This window comes from Alligator mississippiensis, chromosome 7, assembly GCF_030867095.1.
Source record: "Alligator mississippiensis isolate rAllMis1 chromosome 7, rAllMis1, whole genome shotgun sequence".
In the NCBI taxonomy this organism is placed as follows: Eukaryota; Metazoa; Chordata; order Crocodylia; family Alligatoridae; genus Alligator; species Alligator mississippiensis.
In genome coordinates this window covers 10,352,009-10,375,558 of record NC_081830.1, presented here as the reverse complement: position 1 = coordinate 10,375,558, position 23,550 = coordinate 10,352,009, and the positions used below count along the sequence as shown (strand labels likewise).

Sequence of the window (23,550 nt, the reverse complement as noted above, 5' to 3'; positions counted from 1 at the left end):
GGCATGGTGTATAATTTGTGATAAATATGGATAGGTATCTATATAGAAATAGGGATAAACAACAAGACAGATATAGAGATATATTAAATATATACACAGATTAGATAGACAAATACATAAATGTAGCTATGTAGATGGAGATATAGATTTAGAGACATGTTTATGCTCCTGTCTTTTCTCATCTATCCATGTCATCTATCAAGCTATATCATGCCTTCTAGTTGACTTCATACCACCACTGCATGCTACACCCCAACAGAAGGTCACACACCAAAAGCTCTGTGCCTCACCTATTTCCTGGGCCATCACGGCAACACATTCATTCCCCTCATTCATCTTTTTGACCCTGGTTTCACTCCCCCTCAAGCCAAGCTGGATGCAGAGTGCAGAGGTTTGCTCTTGGCTCCAGCTAGGAGGGCAGGTGAAGCAACAGGATAGGAGAAGATGCTCGAGAGAAGCAGCCCACAGGTGCCTGCCATGGAAGAGCTAGGTGGACCAAGCCTGGGAGTGCCACTGAGGTAGGACAGAGACTCCATCCAGGCTATGCCATAATCCCTGATCCCACCCCAGCCCAACCCTGCTCACCCCTCAGCCTGCCAGAGCCCCAAAGTAGTTCAACAGCTTTATTGAGGCTAGGGCAAGTCCTATTTGCCTCTCAGGTAAAAGAAACCACACACTGTACAAAAGCATCATCTAAAACCGAGGAGAGGGAATGCAGGCAGGAGCTGCGTAAGGAAGGCTACAGGCCCACTTACCTGTGGCTGGGCCTAGCTGCCAACACAGAGGTTCACAGTTCTAGAGCAGGTGCACACAGCACAGGACACCCTGTGTGCACCTCATTCCCTTTGGCCCACTGTAGCCTTTAGCCAGGTCCGGCAGCTGGCTATGTCCATGACAAGAGTACAGGGCTAGTCAGAGTCACTGTCACTCTCAGCTTCCTTTACGTCCACGCTGAACTTGTACTCCTGGTCGCAGCCCATGTAGGCATCACTCATGAAGTACAGTGTATAATTGTGGGTGCCTGTGGCTGGGGCCACGAAATCCAGCTTCACCTGCATGGGAAGACAGCAGCTGAGCAGGTGGGGGTGCTGCGGTGCACTAGACATGGAGCCAGGCTGATGTGCTTCATCCCTGGCTCCCAGCCACAGATGTGGCTGTCTCAGGCTACAGTGGATCCTGCTTCCAGCTCCACAGGCCCCAAGGGCGTCATCACTCCCCACCCCCTTTCCCAGCCAGCAGCTGGACTCTGCCAGGTACCCCAAGCCCCAGGGTTCTGGCCTGGGGTGTAGACCCAGGTCCCCCACCAAACTAAGGTCAGCCACAGTTGCATCTAGGCTTCAGCTCCACAGCTTAGGGGTATCAGCAGCATTCCCTCTAAGCTGTGCACAATAAAAGATCATGCTGTGCAATAACTTTTTAACACTGCACACACAATGGTGTGCCATCAGGTGGGGGGCACTGTGGTAGGGGGCCGGGGGGATGCCCCATGCTGTAGCAAGGGGGCACCAACACCCTCCCTGCCACCAGCTTCCCATCCAGCTTCTCGCCACCTACCCCAACCCAGCCACAGGCTGCTGCAGGAGGGGGGAGGGGCAGGCACACAGATACCCGTGCACTCCCAGCCAGGATTGCTCACAGATTGCTAAACCTTAGAGGGAACATTGGGTATCAGCCCCATGATCTCTACCTTCCAGCCTGGGCAAGGTAATCAGAGACCTGACCAGCCCCCAGCGCCCACCTCACCTTGGCCTTCTGCTGCAGGGTCAGCCGTTTGATAGAGATGAGGCTGTTGGACTTGGAGTCACCGATCACCACCCACCAGCCCTCCTCACGCTTCTGCAGGTACAATGGGAGCAAAGGGGACAGCTTGGGCACAGCCCTTGCCATGGCAGAGAGGTGCTGCCCAACCTCCTCCTCCCCCCCCCCCCCCCCCCCACACACACACACACAAAGGGGCAACAGGGCTCCCAGGACAGGACCCAGAGCTGGGTCTCGTCCATGTGGCAGTCCCAGCCCCTGCCAAGGATTGCCAGCTCTGGGCAGAATCTAGTTTGGATGTACCTGGGGAAACAGGGGTGCAATGACTGGTCCTGTGACTTCCTCCTCTCTCTCCAGCTGCACCAGTACTACCACTGGGCCCCCGCTGTGTGGCAGAGACATGGCTGTTAGGTTGTCCCCAGTGGAGGTGGTGCCCGCTGCCCCAGCCTTCCCAACAAAACACTCACCTTCGGATGCTGTCCTTCTCCACCACCTCATAGGATAGCTCGATGTTGGGGTAGCGATTGCAGAAGCGGGCCACATCAGCAATCTGGGCGTCTGAAAGCTGTAGCAGGGCATTGCGCTCCTCATCCTCCATCTCCATTATGTCGAAGACGCTCTCCACACCCTGAAGGAGACATTTGCAGCCCGGGGGAGGGGGGGTCAGCTTGCCATGCCCAAGCCCACCCCAGCCCCAGCTGCTCAGTGAGCTCCACAACATCAAGGAACCAGGGCTCAGCTCCCCATGGCTGCTGGGACCCAGCCATTTCCCCCATGCTCTCACCTTCTCTGTGCAGCGCTTGATGTGCTCAGCCGTGAAGTGTGGCAGCTGCTTGAGGTACGAGTCCTTGGACCACATGGCCTGGGTGACCATCTGTGCCAGCTCCATGGCAGCCAGTGCAGGGCTGAGCCACCCGTTACTGGACAGCACATCCACACAGGCCTGGATGAGGCGGATGGCCTAGGGGGCAGGGGAGGAAGAGGGGGTCAGGGTGGGGGCTCTTGGGCTGTCCTGGCTTCTACCATCCACCTCAGCTGATCCTCCCACAACCTGCCCCTGCAAATCTACACAAGAATAGACCCCCTCCCTGCATCCAGTTCATACACTTCAGCCTAGCTCCACCACAATCCCATTCATACCATCCTGGCCCCCCAGCTCCCCTGCATCCACCCCAAGCTGGATCCTCCCACCCAGCCTGGCCCCACCATATCCATCCACACCACCCTGGTCCTACCAGACAACCCCGGCCACAACCACACATGTAGCCACTGCCAGCTAGCCACAGCCAGACATGCACCTTGCTGAGAATCTCCTCGGTGTCGGATTGCAGCTCGGCACTCAGCTGCATGTGGGACAGGTGGGCCTGCAGCAGCAGGTTGGTCTTGACATGCGGGTCGTTGAACTTGGGGTTGGTCAGTTTGTGCGGGACCTTCTGTGCCAGCTGCCATTGAGAAAGCGGGGACAGGCCAGGCTGAGCCCCTGGGAGGGCTGGGGCTATGCCTGCCCTCCACAGCCTCTACCCTCACCCCCCGTCCCCTCCTGAGGAGCTGAGCCGTACCTATAGCTCCCAGTACTGCTTCCCATCAGGCCCCACACCCCCCCACTAAGGCTGCCCATGACACCCAATGCTGCCACCTCCCCCCTCTCCCCACCAACCCAACCCAACCCAGCCCAGCCCAGCCGTTATGGCAGGCAGCTGCGGCCAGATTCCAGCCATCCCAAGCCTTACCTGCCGCAGAAGATTGTCCTCGTGGTGTCGGATGGGGATGTTTTCATATTCGGCGGCGTTGGAGATGATCTCAATCAGGCCCCGCACCTTGGTCTTGGCATTGAGTGACATGCTGAAGAGCTCTGGGGAAGGCAATGTGGGGAGGGGTCAGGCCACACACACACCCTGCCCAACCCCACTGCCCATAGTTGGCAGGCATGGAGCCCCAGGCCCTACCAATGGTGGTGTAGTTGATGTAATAGTAGGCTGCAATCATGCCCAAGTTGAGAGGGGCCACGTCCATCTCGTCCTCAATGCTGATGCACTTGGACTGCTCCAGGTCACTCAATGTCTGCTCCACCAGCTCCGACAGGTGGTCCGAGAGATGCCGATGGGAGACGCCTGCAGACAGAAAGTCAGAGGTGCTTGTTGCCCTGCTAGGATCTTTGGCTGGGAAAGTGAGGACCGGGCCAATTGCAGTCAGGAGTGCATGGGAGGCCACGGTGGAAGTGCCTCCATCCCATGAGGGTGGGCAAGAGCTCTGGGGACCCCCATACAGAGAGAGGCTAACGAGCTCAGGCTCTGTGGCTGTGCCAAAGTAAATCAGGGACCAACAACTTTAGTGTTTGACTGGAGTAGCGCAGAGACACCATTAGCTGTGTCAGCCAGAAGTCAAATAGGAAGCAGGGAACATTTACAACCCTTAGACTAACCAAATTGTGTGCATCCCCCACCACGTGCACATGCATGCACACACATGTGCATGTGTATACATTCACATGCATGTGCATATATTTATGTATAAACACCATTCACAAATGTGCGTGTGTATGCACATTTTGTGTGTGTGTGTGTGTACACCCCCCCCACATAAATACATGTTTGAATGGTGGGTATACTGTTCTTTGTATATTGTGTAACTAAAATAATTTCTTCTTCTATGATTGTCTGACTTCTGTGTTGTTTTTAGTCTGTATGTAACTAATAGCTATAACTAATAATACTAATAACTATATATAATCTCTTCTATGAATGTGTGACTTCTTCTGTGTTGTAATAATACCTGACTACTTCTTCTACTATGATGTATGTGTAATGTGTGTTTCCCTGCACAGTGATGGATCACACTGCAAGGGAAAACATAGCTTTCTTTTTAAAGAGTTTGGGGGAGAAAACCCAAGAAGAAATATAAACTGAAAGAAATGGATTGGATAGGGATAAGTAGAGGGATTCTAGTTAGTAAGCTAAGCTATATCCAATCCTTTCCAAGAGCAAAAAGTAGTAGGAGACTGACTAGGAAGCCCTCTCCATACGCCGCCCTTCTCACAGGGCTCTTCTCTCTGCAATGCGGCCTTCTCACAGGGCTCTTCTCTGGAGCTGGGGTCTGTACACCCCGAACTCTGTGCCCTCGTTGGGGCTGGGGTCCTCACTCTACCGTGAGTCCCCTATGAGGCCTCCTCCATCCCCTTATAGCTTCACCCAAACCACCGGTATAAACAAACAAAGCAAACACAAGCCCCTAGGCCATAACTGAACTTAACGCTGCCCAGCTGTAATCACGTTACTAAAACATCCCAGAGCTGCCCACCTTAACCCTGCTTTGAGCAGTACCTGCAGTTCTCGCATCCTTGCTCAGGGAGCTCTTTCTGCCTTGGCTGCTGGTAGGGAACCACCTCTGGCCTCCTGCCTGTGCTTTATATATAAGGGCCAGGCCCTGCCCCTTCCTTCATCTGGCTAGGTAGGTGTAAGCCATTAGCTCCCTTTGGTTGCCTTGGCAACCGGAACCTGAAGAGTCTTCCTGGCTCTCTCAGTAGCAGGCACCTTAGTGTCCTGCTACAGTGATGGATGAGTCCCACACGCCAAGGGAGATCATGGTGGCCACAAACCACATGGTGCAGGGGTGGCTCACTGGGCAGGGTGAGAGCACCCTTGGGTTCATGGTCACTGACAACGGGGCCAATATGGTCAAGGTTGTCTGTGATGCCAACTTTTTTGGCATCCACTGTGTGGCACACAGGCTGCAACTCATAGTCAGGGACGCCTTGGTGATGGCACCATCACTACCACCCAGCTCATTTCCAAATGCAGGAAGGTGGTGAGCTACTTCCACCGCAGCATCAAGTGGGGCAAGATGCTGTGGGAGAAACAAGCAGAGCTGAGCATCCTGCAGCACAAAATCATGCAAGATGTGGAGACTCCATGGAACTCCACATACCTGATGCTCGAGAGGCTGGTGGAGCAACAGAAGGCCATCCATGAGATGACCTTGCTCAGGGAGTTTGGGATCAGCGGCCCCCTTAACAGAGCTGAGTGGGGTACCATCTCCCAGATCTTGGTGGTCCTCAAGCCATTCCTTGAGGCCACCGAGACCTTCAGTGCTGGCGATGCCCTCCTTAGCCAGGTGATCCCCGTAGCGAGGGAACTTGAGAACCAAATGGAGAAGTTTCAGGGGATCAATGTTCCTGGCTGAGGCAAGCCACTGTCACCAGACATGCAGGCACTGGTGAGGTGGCTGAAGAAGGGCATGAGGAGACAGCTGGATCCCTTACTGTCCAATACAGTTCACATGCTGGCGGGTATGTGCAACCCGAGGGTGATGGGGGTATATACACTGGCAGCACCAAAACCCTCGATCACTGGACACAAGTGCTGGTCAAAAGAGTCAGGGAGGCAGAAGGGCAGAGGCAAGGGGAGGTGGAAGAGAGGGATCCACTTTCCCATGCCAGCACTCCCAGCACCAGCCAGTCTCCTCCATGCCAGCCACTGCCAATGTGGGCCAAGGGCATGGCTTCAATGCTGGGGTCCAGACAGCCTTGGGCAGGTAGTGCTGTAGGAAGTTGTCTCCAGTTCTGGTGATGAGGTTAGGTTAGCAAGGTTCGGTGCTTATTTTGAATTTACAAATTACTTTTCAGAGCCTCCTAGGTAGTAGGTACAGAAACTCATGAACTCAATACAGACAGTGGAATTCTGATACACTACAACCTGCTGGACATCTGACTCCCAGGTACTTGTGCACTTTTACCTGTGCTGCTACATCCTCCTTCCCCACCCCCCCAGCCTGTCCCTCACCTCCTGATGCCTCTAGTTCCATTTTCACTAATTGGCTTTCTTGCCTGCATTACATGCCAGCTGAGTTCTTTACTATTCTTTTCATCCGGGAACAGCGCGCGCGCGCACACCCCCCCCCCCCTTGCAGGTGCTTCTTCAGCCTGACAAAGGGTTTTTCAACCCGAAAGCTTGCTAAGATATATTTCTCTAACTATTCAGGGGGGTTTTTAATAACAAACATATAAACATAAAAAAAACCACAGCATAACCCATCACACACCACAAGTAACACATCATTTATATATCCAACACAACATCTCTATTTCTTGCATTCAATTCTTTTATAAAAATTCTTATTTCAGTAATCATAAACTGCCTAGCTCCATGGTACAATCAAGGAAAACCCCTCTCCATAAAATCAAAACACAACCACTCACTGTCCCAGCTTTCTCTAACTATTCAGTTGGTCTACTAAAAGATACCAGATTGACCCAAAGGACCAAGGTCTGCCAGTGCCATGTCCCCAGACCAATACCCCTAGCACCTGTCCCCGGTCAGCTGACCGGAAGGACGCAGGGCCCTGGGCAGTAGGCACATCTATACCCCAGGGCTGGAGCTGGCAGGGAGAGTTCTCTGGCAGCTGCTGGAGAAGAAACTCCTGCAGGACAGGAGGCTCTAGTCTGCGACAGTTTGGCTGCCTAAGATGCTGCCGGTGCTACTGTGCTGCAGTGCACTGCAGTGCTTACCTATTGTTATTTAAAGTGGTGGACCGGTTGAGGCTGTACAGGAGGAGGCAGCCTCATTGGGGCACCAACTACCCATGTCCTGTAGATGCCCTTGCGCCAGTGAGGGCACACCTTAACACACAGTGTCACCCACCCATGTCACGAGTTTTGCTTGTCAGCAGCCTGAGGTGCAGGTTCCCAGAACCCCCTTTACCTATCTCCTTGAAAGCTGTCAGGCTTCATGGCCACTGCAGGGCCTAGCATGCCTACATTTTTCACACCCCTGTGCCTTAACACACACACAGTCACATGCGTCACAAGTTTTGCCTGTTAGCAGCTTGAGGTGCAGGTTCCCAGAAACCCCTGCACTTAGCTCCTTGAAACTTGGCAGGCTTTGTGGCCTCAGCAGGGACCACCACCCCTGCAGCTGTCACCCCCCTGTGACTTAACACACGCACATGACACAAGTTTTGCTTTCAAGACATAGGTGCAGGAATTTCTGGGAAACTGCAGCTCAAGCTCCTTGAAACTTGCCAGGCTTCATGCCCTCAGAAGGGGCTACCATCCCTGCAATTTTTATCTGAATCAGCAAAAAAAATGACAAAGTTATAGGCATTTCAATGATTCTCCACTATATTTGATGGCTGAATCTCCGAATCTCTCCGAGTCGGAGCCGAATCTTCTGAAGCCGATTTGGCCAAATCCATTTGGAACAGCGATCCGAATCTCCGATTTGAATTGCTGTACATTGACTTGGCCAAATCCAAATCGAACACTTCCCTATTCGCACAGGCTTAATGGCAAGGTTCTCTGAGTAGATATGGTATCTTTTATTACACCAACTGGTATCTAATAAAAGATATCACATCTACTCAAAGAACCGTGTGTGTGTGCGCGCACACACACACACGTAAATATGTAGTTGTGTATGTATACACCTACACATACATGTGCATATCACATGTGCATATATAGTTGTGTGTAAATATACACATGTAACGTGTATACACATACTTAGATATGTGTTTATGTGTATATATACACACCTACACAAACACATGTATGCATACGAGCACGTGTGTACATAATGTGCTGGGTTTTTGGTTGTAGCTGTGTTGGTCTAAGGACACAGACAGGCAAGGTTCTTTGAGTAGATGTGATATCTTTTATCAGATATCAGTTGGTCTAATAAAAGATACCACATGTACTCAAAGAACCTTGCCATATATACATGCGTGCATGTATGTATCCATATACATAATACACACACACACACTTTCATGACCTGCAACTCAGTTCAGTTCATGAGATGCAACACAGAGATGCACTACCATTAGGTATACCCTTTGTGAAGCATGAAAACCTAACTGTCAACTTCTGAAAGACTGTCCTAGTTAAACCATTATTTGTCACCTAGCTTGGGAAGGGGGCAGGCAAATTAACCCCTTTCATTTGCATACATCCAATCACAATGCAGACAGATACATGTTATGAATGATCTCTACCCAGGACCTTAAAACCTGGGGGAAGGAAGGGAACGACAGACTTGAGTTGGCAGGGGCACTGAACCACTAGCGAGAGCTCAAAGCTCCCTGAGTATGCTCTTGCCTTTCCCATGATTGGTCCCAATACTCGTTAAATGTGTGTTCAGCTTTCTGATAAAGCAATTTGCTTGAGAAGAGATAGGCATGCCCCCTCTTTATGCCAGCACCTGTCTGCTCAAGCTAGCTCCTCTGGTCCCTTATACTGCTCATCCCTGAGGTAACCCCCTGCCACCCCGGGACTCACCTTGGAGGTTGTAGTAGTTGGGGTTCTGGGTCATGCGACGGTAGAGGAAGGTCCAGGTCAGGTAGTCAACAGCATCCTGCTTGTTCTCTATGGTCTTGGTGACAATCTCGGCATTGAAATGATCGTGCATGCAGTGGTCCAGGTGCGACTCCACAGGCAGCGGCTCGTACAGGAATTTCTTGAAGAAATCCTACCCAGGGAGGGATGGCAACAGGAAACAATATTAAGGGCCACAGGGTCGACAGAATGGAGCTATCACTGGCTGTGCCTCATGGCCCTGAGGGACCCCCTGTGCCCCTGCTGAACCTGACTGGGGGCAATGCTAGGGGTCACCAGGGTCAGGCCAAGGATTCTAGAGCTGGCTGGCATGATCAGCTCAGAGGGAGGGACCAGAGATGGGGAGGAGCAAGGGATGATTTATGCCATAGTGGTGTTGTGTGGGGCTTGGCTACACCACAGAGCTGGCTGTATTTCCAGGACACTTGGCATGTCTTTCCTCCATGCTGGTGTTTAAGCCAAGCCATATTGTTCCCCAGGTGCATCCCTTCCTTCCCTCACCCTCTCACCTTCTTAGAGCCCTGACACATGATGACGCAGCGGCCCTCGTCATCTTGCAGGGGCCGGTTGGCATGGCCCACCATCTGCAGCACATCATAGATGGGGTAGTCCACGTACCTAAGGCAGACAGGCAAGGGGGCATGAACAGCAGATGGCTGAAGTGCCAAGGACCCCTCCAGGATACATGCCTCACCTGCAACAACCCCCTAGGATACTCACGCGTGGATCTTGCCATTGTAGTACTGTGTGTCCATGATGATCACCAGGTGGGCAGCAATATTCATGCCCCAGCAGAGGCTCCGGGAGGCCACCACCACTTGCACTGCACCTGGGAATGAGTTGGGGGAGAGGGGGTCATTCACAGACCAAGCCCCATGGAGCCCTCCAGCTCCCAACACAAGCCCCAAACCCACCAGCTGGACCCTGGAGGGAGGGAGAGAGGGCAGGAGTTGCCTATTCTATTGGTTGCCCCATAGCAGACCCTGCCTCCTGCCTTGGTTACCCCACCGGTAGGACAGGGATACCACTGAGCCCTGCTATAACCATGAAATGCCTGTGTCCACTCCTGCGATGCATTGTGTAGCAACAAGGTAGGTAAGAAGTTTGCTCTCTGTTTGAAGCTCAGCAAGCAGCTACTCATTTTGTCAAAGCACCAGCATGGTCAGTGATCGCAGGGAGAAAAATAGTCAAAAAGGAAGGATGTGAAAAAAAAAAAAGAAGAAAGGTCTGGAACAGAGAAGGCAGGCAATAAAAAAAGGTACATAGGCAGGAGTGTTCGTGGTGCACATGTGTTTATACATAGAAGGTTCTAGGAAAAATGCCTAATAAGAAGAAATCAATTATATAAGCTGTCTGTAATTAGCTGGTAGTAGTAGAAGTAGCAGTAAAATTATGAATGTGCAGAAAGAAAAGGCATAAAGACAGTTTGAAAGCAAAGGGTTGTTGAACTACTGGTCTACTAAATGGCTGGGCTGTTTCTAAATGTCCCAACAAAACCCTAAGCTGTCTGTAATCAAGAGGTGAGGAAGCCAGACTGTCTTGCAAGGTAACTAGTGCAGCTCTGGGTGCAGGAGTGTGCAGCATCTTCTGAATGCACCCATGGGTAGAGCAGAAACTCCTGTCTCTCTAGCAGTCTCTCTCTCAACAACCCACTGGTTCTTCCATCCAAGCGTTTGAAGCAGTACTGCAGAGGGCCAAATCCATGGCTCAAGCACCACCCCTCCTGCCCCGCCTACCAGAGCTGAAGAGCTGCTCCACTACACGCCGTTCCATGGGTGTCAGCCCCTCATGGAGGTAGCCCACGCCATTCACCAGTGTCTCCTTGAGGGTGCTGTCGTCCAGCTTGTCCAGGTAGGGCGTCAGGTCCTTTTCTGTGCAGTGCAGGAACCTGTGGGAGCATGGAGGTCACCCGCCCTGCCCCCTCACAACCCTGAGAGGTTCCTGGGTTCTCGGCTCCAGGAGGGGCATTCGCAGCTGGAGACGAGGATCCAGGACACTCAGATGCCGGCCCCAGATGCGCTGTCAGCCACCGATGGTGGTGATGGCATCTCACTGCTATGCCTCCATCTTCCCACCTGTCCCTGGGGTGTCATTTGAGGTCCTCATGCTCCCAGCATCTAGCACAAGGCCCCAGGGCCCCAGTGAGGCTCCAGTTTCACCACACCTCAGGCCCTTCTGGCCACCATCCTCCTGGCCACAGCCGAGCTTGGGGCTGCTGGCAGGACCTAGCATGGCATTAGTGGGCCAACAGCCAGGCGTGTCTGACTGACCACACTGTGGGGTGCATGCTTTGATCATCCCTGCTTTCTGGGAGTCCACACTGGCCACTTGCAACCCTACAGAAGAGGCCACAGCCTCACAAGCACTCAGTAGATCATTCTGATCTCCACAGGAGGATCAGAGTGGGGATGCTCCTACCTCTGCCTTTGGATGTCAGAAGCGCAGGTGGTGAGGATGTCAATGGCTGTAAGACGTGTCTGCTTGCGGGATGGGACGAAGACGATGACGGGCTTCTTGGGCGAGTGCTTCATGATGGCGTGGTATACCGGCTTGGCCATGGATAGTAAGCGGGTCTGCGTGTGGCTGATGTTGAAACCCTGGGAAGGACAGGGGCAAGTGACCACTATGTGCCAGAGGGAGGGAAGGAGAGGGGACAGACAACCGAACCTGGCTCAGTCTTACCTGGATGTGGAGCTCTAGGGGCACTGGCCGCACGTTGGGGTGGAAGTTGAAGGTAGACGTGGCACTGCAGCCCAGCCAGTGGGCCACATCCTTGGCATTGGACAGCGAGGAGCTGAGCGCCACGATGCGGATGGGCCTCTCAATCTGAGAGGAGATGTAGCGCATCCGAGAGCAGATCACTTCCAGCACAGGCTGTGGGTTGGATGCAGAGGGTCACACCTGGCACTGCCTCACAATCGTGTCCCACCTACCTCCTTTCCACAGCCTTGGGAGGAGGAAGGCCCAGGCAGCACCAACATCCCCACCCCACATGGCTGATCCACTCCACCCTGGACTTGCCCCATTCTCGCCCCCGATGAGGTGGACTTCATCCACAACAAAAAGGTTGACGTTCTGGACGTTCTTGCGCTGCTTCCAACGCCGGGAGAGGATATCCCACTTCTCAGGTGTGCTGATGATGATGTTGCCTTTGCCCAGGAGCTTGAGGTCTGTGCTGGTCTCACCCGTCAGCAGCACCACCTTCTTGTTGAGGCGCTCCTGGAACTTCTCGTACCAGTCCAGGAAGACCTGCCACCAAGGCCCCACAGAGGGTCAGTCTTGGCCCCCTGCTTGCCCCCCCCGCCATCCTTCAAGAGCAATTGTGAGGGTGGAGAGGGTCATCATTCCCCCATCCCCTGATGGGGGCTCCCTTCAACTTATGGTGAGATGCCAGGATGGGTCACTGTCAGAAACAGTCATAGAATCAGAGAAATAGGGCTGGAAGGGACCTCCAGATGTCATCTAGTTTGACCTCCTGCCACAGGCAGGATCATCATTCTCCAAACCATTTATTCAACTTAGTAGAGTGACAAAAATGATGAGAGGGCTGAGGAATGCAGTTCACAAAGAAAGGTTGAAAGAACTGGGGTTACTGAATCTAGAAAAGAGATGACTGAGAGGGAGTTGGTAGGAACCTTCAAAACCCTGAAGGGCAACAACAGAGGGGATGGAGATGAGTTTTTATAGATGAGGCCAAGCAGGGGTGAGGGGGTGCGGCGGGGTGGACGAGTAGTAGATATGCTGGATTCAGAGAGACCTAGACAAAATGGAGGACTGGACCAAAAGAAATCTCATGAGGTTCAGTATGGACAAGTGCGAAGTCCTGCATTTAGGACGGAACAATTCCATGTACCGCTACAGGCTGAGGGCTGAATGGCTGGGGAGCAGCGCTGCAGAAAAGGACCTGGGGGTGACAATAAGATGAATAGGAGTCAAGAGAGTGCCACTGTTGCCAAGAAGGCTAACGGCATCCTGGGCTGCATTAGTAGAAGTGTTGCAAGCAGATCAAGGAAATGATTATTCCCCTTTGTTCAGCATTGCTGAGGCCACATATGGAGTCATGTTCAGTTTTGTGCCCCCCACTACAGTAAGCATGTGGACAAATTGGAGAGAGCCCCATAGAGGGCAATGAAAATGGTAAGGGGGCTGGGGCACATGACTTATGAGGAAAGGCTGAGGGAACTGGGCTTACTGAGTCTGGAGAAGAGAAGACTGAGGAGGGATTTAATAGCAGCCTTCAATTTCTTGAAGGCTGGGTCCGAAGAGGATGGAGCTAGACTGTTCTCAGTGGTGGCAAATGACAGAGCAAGGAGCAATGGACTCAAGTTGCAGCAAGGGAAGTTTAGGTTGGATATTAGGAAAAACTCTTTCACTCAGAGTGCAGTAAAGCACTGGAACAGGTTATCCAGAGAAGCTGTGGAATCTCCATCCATTGAGGCTTTTAAGACCCGGCAGAACAAAGCCTTGGATGGAACTATCTAGTTGGGGATGGTCATGGTCCTGCTTTGAGCAGGGGGGGTTGGACTAGTGACCTCCTGAGGTCCCTTCCAATACTAATTTTCTATGATTCCATTATTCTCTCTGTGGCCAAAGGAGACATGGCCTCAAGCTGCAGCAGGGGAAGCTGAGGCTGGCAGTGACAGAATTTGCTGAATGTGAGCTAGGTCCAGCATTGGATCAGGCTGCCTAGCCAGGGACATTTTCAAGAGCAGGATGGAGAGACGTTTGTCTGGGAGGGTTTAATCAGGGCAAGGTTGCAAGTGTGAGAACAGGAGGAAAACCCTGTTCAGATGCAGCTTACTCTCCCTTCCACCTCTGCTCTCTGCCACTGTGATGCAGGAGATTGGGCAAGACGGAACCTATGGTCTGGTCCAGTCAATGGCACATCTTATGTTATCCCCAGCACCAGGGCAGCACAGCAAGGGTGGGAGAGATGCGCTGCCATCTCTGGGGATCTCTTTAGCGTATACTGACATGTCATTAGAAGCAGGAAGTTGGCTGCTGCAGTTCCCCTGCTTTCTCTGTGACAGTTTTGGGTGTTAGGTCTGTATGGTGGAAGGGTGACCACAGTCAGTAGAGTTTAGATTACAGATTATATAAAATGGTTTGGACAGGCAGGGGTTAGACTAGATGTGACCTCTGGAGCTCCCTTCCAGCCCAATTTCTCCTGGAGTCTATGCCTCAGCCACTCAAGGGGCTCCCAGCCCACATGCTCACCTGCTCAGCAAGTGGCTCCATGGGGGTGATGTAGACACAGCGCCCTTCTGAGTTCTGCAGTAGCATGCGCAGGATAGCAAACTCAGCACAGATGGTCTTGCCGCTGCCCGTGGGGGCGCCCACAAAGACGTTGTCATCGCTGTTGTAGACCGTGTTGAACACTGGGAGGGCAGGAGGGAAGAGGCACCATGGATGCATTGCTGAGGGAGAAGCCACTCTGACACTGGCTGAGGCCCACACCTGGCACTGACTGGAGGAGCTAGGAAGGTTCCTGTTCCCCTCATGGCTAAGACAGATGGGGTCTGACACGTCTCATGTTCCTAATGAAGAGACCAGGGCATTGCCTGCTGATGGCAGCCCAGTCTCAGGGCATTTCAGAGCATCCACTGCAGGCCCCTCAAGGTCTCAGCACCCTAAGAGCTGAGTCAGCATGGGCTGGATGAGGCTGAGGTCCAAGCTCGGCATCCCACATCTACCAGGAACCAGCCTCAGGGGGTTCAAAAGGAGAAGGGGGTTGGAGACATGAGGTAATTCACCCGTCTCCTTCCAAGCCCTCGGAAATGACATTTTGAAGCAGGAGATCTTCTGACCTGGCCAGTGTTGACCCTAGCACTGTCCACCTCCAGCAGTTGGATGCAGACACCACGGCTACATCTAAGAATTCTCTGCCTTGCCCTACCTCCGTGAGTCCTGGCCCAGCATGAGCTCCAGGCACTTCAACATCGCTACCTGCTGCTCTTGGGCTGAATGCAAGGGCATAGGCAGAACCCCACTGACAGAACCACGTGGTTACTCCCAAGCCAGGCTCTGTCTGGAGAATGGGGGCCAGGCCACTACCCACCTTGAGTCTGGATGGGGTTGAAGAAGGGGAACTTATCCTGGTAGAGGCTCTCAAAGGCGCTGTTGCGCAGGGCAGACACGGGCAGCGGCTGCAGGTCCAGCAGCTCTGTGGGAGGTGGGTACTTCTCAGGGAGGATCAGGTGGCGAAATGACACAGGCAGCTGTGTCTCACAGGCTGCAAAGCAAGGGCACAGCAGCACCAGACCAGTCAAACCACTGCAGATGTGGCTGCTACTTCCAAGATCCCACTCCCCTGCCCCCTCCCAGGCTGCCCCAAAGCCATTCAACCGGCACCCCCCTAGGTCTGCCCCCACAAAGCCCAGCAATGCAGGGGGAAGGTACCTTCCCATGCCTGCTGCACTTTGGCACTGCCAGGAGTGCTGTCAATTTCTATATTCATGAGTCCCAGAGCAAGGGGCAGCCCCAATGCTACTTCACCATTGGCTGTGGAAGGCTGATGAGCCCCCAAGAGGGTCCCCAGCCCCTCCATCCAGTTTGCTCTCCAAGCCTTTCCGTCTGTACTGGACCACCCTGAGAGCCACCTCCAGGCAGCCTAGAGGTCCTTCCATGCCACAGACAAAGCCAGGACTCACAGAGCCAGCGGTCAGAGACCACGCGGATGAAGTACTGCGGAGGCAGTGGCTCGAACACAGGCACGAAGAAGGTGATGAGGTGCTCGTCCTGGGCATACTTGGCTTTCAGCAGGAAGTACTCATGGTGCAGGATCACTTCACTGTCCACATCCTCTACCAGGATCCAGAAGGCTTCAGATGAGCCATGGACCTGAGAGGGGAAAGGCAAGTTACCTCCACAGTGTGGGGCTCCAAGGCTATTGGAGACCCATGAGTCAATGCCTGGCCTCACCACAACATAACGGCACAGCTGAGTGGGTCAGCAAGCCTCACCTTCTCGTCCCACTGGAAGTCAGGTGTGATGGTCAGCTCCACCTTCAGGGTGGACCGTGTGATAGGCTGGAGATGGACAGAGAGCTCCAGCTTGGGGAACAGGTGGACGTACTTGTGGATGGTCTTGCCCATCTTGGGCATCCGAATGAGCTCCCCTGTGGTGGGAGAATGGATGCCCACGTTAGAGGGAGAATGGACCTGACTCGACTAGGGGCAACGCTACCATGTTGGGGTAGTGCTCCATGTTAATAAACTAATGCTAGGCGCTATTCAAACCAAACCCAGTCCTGAGCAGCTCAGGTCCACAGGACAAGACACACGACATGCAACAGGCATCAGAGGTCTTGTGGTAATTTAACTGCTGGGGTTTTGGGGGCAGAGGGACCTCAGAAGAAGACCAGAGCTCCTCTAGGACATGGAACTGGCTAGCAAGAGCCCACAATCACCAACCCCTCCCAATGCTTTGTCCATGGAGCATCCAGGGCAAGAGTAGCAAGAACCAAGCCTGGCTAGAATGAAGGAAAGCAAGTCTCCACAGGCCACAGCATACCAATCTCGTTGTGATTCAGGTCATAGAGGCGCTCGAATGGAAAGTTCTTCTTCTCAATCTTCTTCACAACCTCTTCAGGCAGCTTCTTGAACTGGCGCAGGGGACACATGGACTGCCACCTATGAGGTGGGAGGTAAGACGTAGGGGGTAAGCAAAGGGCATTCAGAGCCCCCAACACCTTGGAAACGTGCTCTCCACCATGACTGGGTACAACTGTAGAGAGCTTGGCCTACAGCGTGTGGCCAAGAGTGGTGTGGACCTTCTGACTCTCCCCAGCACAGTCCAGAGACTGCACTCCCCAACTCTGCCTGTGCCACATGCCATTCCAAGTCCCTCAGTGGGGGCATCCATGACATGCAGCATCAGGAGTTAAACTCTCTCCTGAAACCTCCGTAGCGCTCACCAGGCCATGCCCAACTTGCCGCAGTGCCGGTCTCTGATGTAGGCATCCGCTGCCTGGTCTCTGCCAGTTCACTCCAGCAAACAGCATGCTCCCGAGAGCCTTCCCCCCACCCTGACTCCTGCAGCCACCCAGCCACCTGACCACAAGCATGTGAGGAGTCCAATCCCTGCAGCCACTTACATCCTCTTATCGATCATCTTGCAGAGGTTGAGAGTTTTGTCAGTGAGCTGGGCCCAACCACGGTTGAGGACAATCTCGAAGATGGCACGCATGAGGCGCCCAGCGGACTGTGGGTAGGGGGGGAACAGAAGGGCAGCTTTTAGGACAGACAGCCATCGGCGGCTGGGGACTCCCCATGTTCAATTAACAGATGCTCAGCTCAAGAGAACAGCTCCCCTCTCTTCCTCTGGACACCCCTGATTGCTGGAACTAAGCCCAGACGAGAAGGGAGTTAGGACTGGTAAAGCTGAGGTAAGGATCCCACCATCAGCATTCTGCCCTCAGGAAGGCCTTGAACTGGATATTGCCCTTCAGAGCAACGTGCAGGAGTCACCTCCCTGAGGAGGCATCCCAGCTCCTTGTGACAAGGGGTGGAATCCAGAGCAGGGCTCTGAACATGGATCCACATGCTCACCTGGGTGACGTACACCATGTCAGCCATTAGGGCGAAGCCTTCTAATTTCAGCTGGGAAATGAATGCCTGGAGCAGCACGTTGATCTGGGGAAAGGACAGCACAGAGCTGATGATCTGGGTGAGCAGGGACCGGCCTAGCACCTACCCCGGCTGTGAAGAGGGGAGGGATCCTGGCTTGCCAAGAAAGTGCGGTAGGTGAGCGTGGTGAGGAAAGCCTCTGGCCCCTCACAGCAGGAGAAGAGGAGTCTCTACTGCTCTTCATAGAAATCCTAGGGAAGTGGGGCTAGAAAGGACCTCCAGAGGACACAAATAGTCTAACCACCTGGCTGAGGTAGGATCAACCCTGCCCAAACCACTGCAGACACATCCATCATCTAAACTTCATATAAGACTAACATCAGCCCTGACACAGAAAAGACCTAACAACCCATCATAGGTAAAGCAAGGGAACCACAGCACCCAACATCTTGCTTCTATGAAATGCGGTTAATATATGCTCAAGACATCCCAGGCAGAGGCTGTGGCCCCAGCTACAGAGGAAGGCCCCACGGTTAAGGCATCTCTTATCCTGGTGATTCTCAACCTTCATTAGGCTCCAGGGCAACTTACACTGTTAGGCTCCAGCCCACCCCCTGACCCCCCATTAGCTTCCAGGTCCCCCCTAGTGGATAATCATGGTCTCATCCCATCCAGGAGGCTGGCCGCAGATGGAAGCATGGTATATTCCCAGAGCAGTGGCTGAAATAAGAGCCCCTTCCCCATGGTGAGGAGCTGGTGGGGTTGGATTCACCTTGGCACTGGGCTCCTCTATGCTCTCCTTCACTGGGATTGGGACCCGCTCCAGCAGCTTCTGGAGCTCCAACTTCTCCTCCTGCAGAGAGACAGGTGCAAGTGAAGCCCATCCAGGCCTGGATACACTCTGTACCAGCTCCCTGCCAGCAGCAAGGAGGTTTGGTGGTCCTCTGTGGTGGGAAGGAGTCTTCCCGGCCTCACACCCACCCACTCCCTCCTCCCCAGGCCACGTACCTCCCGCACAGTGATGTTCTTGAATTCTGAGGACAGCGAGAAGACCCGGAAAAGCTCGATTTCGCTCAGCGTGGGCTTCAGCAACTGGTTATAGGTCTGCATTGTCTCGTTGGTGATGTAGTAGTGGCTGGCGATGCGGCCCAGCTCTGTTACCTGCAGCAGGGGAGAGGAGGGGAGCCACAGGGATGAAACAGAAGCAGGCAACCACCCCTGGCCACCTTCTTTCCCTGGGGGAAAGAAGGTGCTGCCTTGATCCTGAATGAGAATGAGCCTGCACAGCAGACCCTAAAGTCCTGCTTTGGACCCTCCAAACCCTCTGCTCTCTGCTCCCAACTTCCAGGGCTTCTGGCTTTCTTTTCCTAAGCAATGGACACATGCAACGTGAAGGAAGCTTGCTCCGGCAGAGGCAGTCGTGCCACCATGCCAGACCCTCCATGTGCAGAGCAATACCAGCTATCACTCGGGGATCTTCAAGCCAGCAAGGGAGCAGCCCACAGGCTACTAAAGCATCTGGTCGACCACTTGTCACCTACAGAACATTGTTAGAAGATGGACCCAGGGACTAAAAATCATAACATTCCCAGACACGAAGAACCACAGAGCTAATGCAAACAAGAACTTCTCTGCTTCTGATGATCCACCAGCCATCTCTGCTCATCTCGTTGTGCTTTGTGGATGACAATGACCCTCATCAATGGTTTTGCTCTTCCACTAATCAAGCTGCCCTTTCTCCTGCACTCTCCTGGTTTTTCATCTAGTCCTGAGGCTGTCCCTATGCTGCTATTTGGAAGCCCTTCTCCGCTCCTTTAAGCCAGAGGTGTCACACATAGGGCTGATGACACCTTTCCATCTGGTCTGTTGGGTCATTGGATGTCATGGAGGTGTGGCCTACTGCAGAATTTAGCATCTCTGGGCCTGGCAGATGTGGCTGTGTCCATGTCCTTCCTAACCCCGAAGAGGTACCTTGTGCCCAAGAACTTGCCTAAGGTTTTTTCCAACTATACCGTTAAGTCCAATAAAAGGTATCACCCCTCATTCAAAAATCCGTGCGCCTCATCAATGATATATGGAACAGAGTGCAATATCACAGCCGCCCTGCCCCCTCCAGCACCTTGTTTCTGGAAAGCAGAAGGTGCAAAAAGAAAAATTCCCATTGTAGCAGACAGCTGATGGTCACCAGAGGCTCACTCCTCCTCAGCCAGCTCGCTCGCTGCTTTAGGGAAAGGCTACAGTGTTAATTCTTTTGCAGCCATTAACCACATTGGCAGCAGCTTTTGACTGCTTCATCAAAAGCTATTGCCAGTCTGGAGTGGGGCTGAGAAAGGGTTAAGACTTGGTCTCTGCCTCTGATCCTTTGCTAGCCTGGAGAGAAGCAGCAGCCATTTCAGCACAGTGGCTCTATGTTTCTATTCTGCTGAAGAAAATCAGCTTCCCCATGTAAGATGAAGACTCTGATTTCAGAGGCCCATTTTTGAGTCAAGGGTGCATGTGAAATACAAGTAAAATACAACACTTGCATTTAAGCAGGAGGATGCAGTTTCCACCCTCCAGTTTGCCAGGCTGCCTTTCCTGGCCTCACCTGGAAATTTCCTGTCTTCTTGTCGTACTTGACGAGGTTGTTCTTGTCCAGCATCAGCGCAGCAGTGTGAATGAGGTCCAGGCGGCGCTGGTCCAGTAACGGATCACCCTTCAGGTCATCGTGTGATATCCCATAGAGTGTTGGGGAGCGCAGCATCCGGATATAAAGGTAGGTGTAGCCTAGCCAGTTCACCGCATCCTATGGAGACACACCACCACACCGTCAATATGTTTCCAGGGAAGCAGATAGATGGCAATGGAGGGGCCAGGTTGAGGCGACACTTTGAGACAGCAGCAAGGTCCAAAATCAAGAGCAGCCAAGAAATGGGGTGTTTCTATGTTGGAGGCCACCAAGCACTCAGCTGGAGGCCATGGACATTGGCAGAAGGCGGCTTCCTCACTCACCTTGGCGTTCTGGACATTGCCCAGCACGATTTCAGCATTCAGCATGTCAGGTAGTTTCGACACCATCTGGCTCTCAATAGGCAGCTGCTGGTTGAGCAGCGAGAGGTAATACTGCAGCTCGCCATGGGATGTGATGAGGATGCCCTCACCTTTGCTGTCATACTGGGGTCTTCCCGCTCGCCCCAGCATCTAAGACACAAAGGAGGTTTTATAGTCAGCATAAAGAGGACCCTTCAGCTCAACCACTGACCAGGTACCTCCCAGGCGTGGGGCTGCCCAGATTGACCCCACTCATTCCCCGTTATCTCCATAGGATGTGCCTGGATGAGCCACCAGAGTCAGGATCATTTCTCCCTACCCCTAAAAAACAATGCAGGCTTAGTTTGCCAGCAAAATACCATAGTTACTCAAATCTAAGATGACCTCAAATCTAAGATGACACCCCAATAATTAGATTCTAGACACAGAAAATTGTATATAGGTTCTAACTCTCTGAGTCTAGAATTCAATTACTGGAGTGTCATCTTAAATTTGTGCCACCCCCCCCAGCTGCTGCAACAAGGAAACAATAGCAGGGAGCGGGGGGAATCAGGTCCCTTCCCCTTCCATGAAGAGGCAGGAGAAGTGGGAAACATTTCTTCCAGCTCTCAGTCATGACAGGGGATTCTAAGATAAGGCTTTGTTCTCCCATGATGAATGGTGGTGGGGGGAAAATCTCTCATCTTAGAATAGAGTAACTATGGTAGCTCACAGAGCAGCCTAGTCAATCAGCGTGGGGTGCCTGGTAAAGCCACAGGGAAGGGGGAGGTGTTTTCACAGTGTGAAGCTGATCCCAGAAGGCAGCTCCTACCAGGAGGCAGACCCATCACAGGCCATGGCGGTTTTACCTGCAAGATATCCAGGGCCCCCAGCTCAGTCCAGCGCCCTTTCTCAGGGCTGTACACTTGTGTCCCTTTGATGATGACCGTGTGAGCGGGGAGGTTCACGCCCCATGCTAGCGTTGCTGTGGAGACCAGGACCTGCAATAGCACAAACACAGCTGCCATTAAAAGAGGGGGATCTCACTTAGGACGGAAGCAGAGATATGGGTCCCCACTTCCATGGGACAAAGGTGGAAGCATGTTGGACTTTGCTGAAAAGACATTTCCAGAAAGGGCCACCGAGTCAGGAGTCAAAAGTCAGTTCCCAGCTTTATCACCGACTCCTGACATGACCCCAGGCCTTAGTCACTGCGCCTTTTGTCTATACTGTAGCAGCAGCTTGTATCCACTGCTGGAAATCTGGACAGTCTTCTGTAACCACAGTGCAGAAGGTAGAAGCTCACAGGCCACTGGTGGGACACCCTGCTCCTGGATGCTTTTAGCTTCTGTACCTTCTAAACCAGCGGTTCTCAACCTTGTTAGACTCAAGGCATCCTTTGGAACAAGGGTGGGCAATTATTTGGGCCGGAGGGCCCTGTAGGGAGTTTTGAATGACTTGTCATGGGCTGGGTCAGCACCCCTCCCCACCACAGCAACTTGACAAAATTCCATTTGGGGCTTTAGGTAGGTGGCAAGCAGTGTTCGGGAGGGGGATGGGTATAATCTGCTCCCTGCATGCCCTACCCTTTGAAGCGGAGTGCGGGGATGTGTGGGGGGAAGAGTGCCTGGGAGCCAGCTGAGGGTGAAGGGTGGGGAGGCAGGGGCTGCATGCAGCAGAGCCTGTCCAGTCCACAGCTGCCCCTGTGACACTCCACATGGGTCTAAGCCATGGAGGCAGCCATGGACCAAGCGAGCTCTGCTGCACGCAGCTTCTAGCAGGGCTGTTCCTGGTGTGGCTGAAGCTGGCTGGGTGCTGCTTTGCTCCCCTCACCTTAAGTGGGAGCTGCCTGAAGTGGGTCAGCACGGGCAAGAGCACAAGGAGCCACTGCTGAAGGCAAGGGGAACAGATCAGCATGCAGTCAGCTACAGCCACACTGGGAACAGCCCCGCTGGAAGCTGTGTGCAGGTCAGGGCCCAGGCCGGCAGGGCTATTCTTCTCCCCTTGCCTTTGGCAGTGGCTCCTCCTCCTGCTGTGCTGCTCTGGGTGGGTGGGGGTGAGGGGGAAGCTTCAGCAGGTCAATTCCTGCCCCAGCACTTGGGGCTCTGGCTCCAGTTCCTAGCTACCTTCCACCTGCTCATTGCACTGGGTGGGTGGAAGGCAGCTTAGAGCTACAGCTGAAGTCCCATGAGCTGAGGCAGGAGCCACCCAGCTGAAGCTCCTCTCTGCCCAGAGCAGTGCAGCAGGGGCAGGAGCAGGAGGAGGAGCTGGGGCTGGAGGCAAGGGGAGCTAAAAAGCCCTGCCAACTAGGGCCCCACGCACTGCATGCAACTTCTGCCAGGGCTGCACCCAATGTGGCTGCAGCTGGCCAGGTGCTGCTCTTCTCCTCTTGCCTCCAGCACCAGCTCTTCCTTTCACTCCTTCCCCTGCTGCACTGCTCCGGGCAGGGGAAAGCTTCAGCTGGGTGGCTCATCCTGGAGACAAGGGGAGCAAAGCAGCACTGCAAACAGCTCTGCTGGAAGCTGCATATGCTGGTCGGGGCCCGGGCCAGCGGGCACTGGCAGGAGCATAGCACAGACTATCCTGACAGGTGTGTGGGGCTCAGTCCCATGCAGAGCACCATGAGGGTAGCCATGGGGACGGATCCGGGTCAGCTGGTGGGCGAGACCTGGCCCACGGGCCATGTTTTGCCTACCCCTGCCTTAGACACTAAGAGCTTTTAATAATCCTTTTTCTTTTTTTTTTTTTTGGACTACAGAAAAATCCTAGAGTCATTTTTCTGTTGCAAAGAAATCAGACAACGATGGGTTCCCCAAATGGTTTGGATGCTCCAAACTCCTAATGCAAACCTCTGGGTTTATCTGGTAAACTGTACCTGCCTGCTTAATA

General features: G+C 53.3%; 1 protein-coding gene across 1 annotated transcript in view; it reads right to left on the bottom strand.

Moving 5' to 3' along the window:
* Positions 1-609: 609 nt before the first annotated feature.
* Positions 610-23,550, bottom strand: part of SNRNP200 (small nuclear ribonucleoprotein U5 subunit 200) — a 43,472-nt gene continuing 20,531 nt past the window's right edge. Inside the window, exons 19-45 of the mRNA XM_006258557.4 lie at positions 21,531-21,662; positions 20,644-20,832; positions 20,240-20,437; positions 18,661-18,813; positions 18,425-18,505; positions 17,635-17,718; positions 17,181-17,287; positions 16,598-16,716; positions 16,048-16,202; positions 15,736-15,925; positions 15,144-15,317; positions 14,303-14,463; positions 12,107-12,334; positions 11,768-11,959; positions 11,504-11,682; positions 10,822-10,973; positions 9,806-9,914; positions 9,595-9,703; positions 9,029-9,218; positions 3,705-3,869; positions 3,489-3,610; positions 3,057-3,200; positions 2,543-2,719; positions 2,226-2,386; positions 2,062-2,143; positions 1,744-1,836; positions 610-1,052 (exon numbers count right to left, since the gene is read on the bottom strand). Of these exons, the coding sequence (XP_006258619.2) occupies positions 909-1,052; positions 1,744-1,836; positions 2,062-2,143; positions 2,226-2,386; positions 2,543-2,719; positions 3,057-3,200; positions 3,489-3,610; positions 3,705-3,869; positions 9,029-9,218; positions 9,595-9,703; positions 9,806-9,914; positions 10,822-10,973; positions 11,504-11,682; positions 11,768-11,959; positions 12,107-12,334; positions 14,303-14,463; positions 15,144-15,317; positions 15,736-15,925; positions 16,048-16,202; positions 16,598-16,716; positions 17,181-17,287; positions 17,635-17,718; positions 18,425-18,505; positions 18,661-18,813; positions 20,240-20,437; positions 20,644-20,832; positions 21,531-21,662 (3,990 nt within the window). The 3' untranslated portion in view covers positions 610-908. The remainder of the gene's footprint in view (positions 1,053-1,743; positions 1,837-2,061; positions 2,144-2,225; positions 2,387-2,542; positions 2,720-3,056; positions 3,201-3,488; positions 3,611-3,704; positions 3,870-9,028; positions 9,219-9,594; positions 9,704-9,805; positions 9,915-10,821; positions 10,974-11,503; positions 11,683-11,767; positions 11,960-12,106; positions 12,335-14,302; positions 14,464-15,143; positions 15,318-15,735; positions 15,926-16,047; positions 16,203-16,597; positions 16,717-17,180; positions 17,288-17,634; positions 17,719-18,424; positions 18,506-18,660; positions 18,814-20,239; positions 20,438-20,643; positions 20,833-21,530; positions 21,663-23,550) is intronic.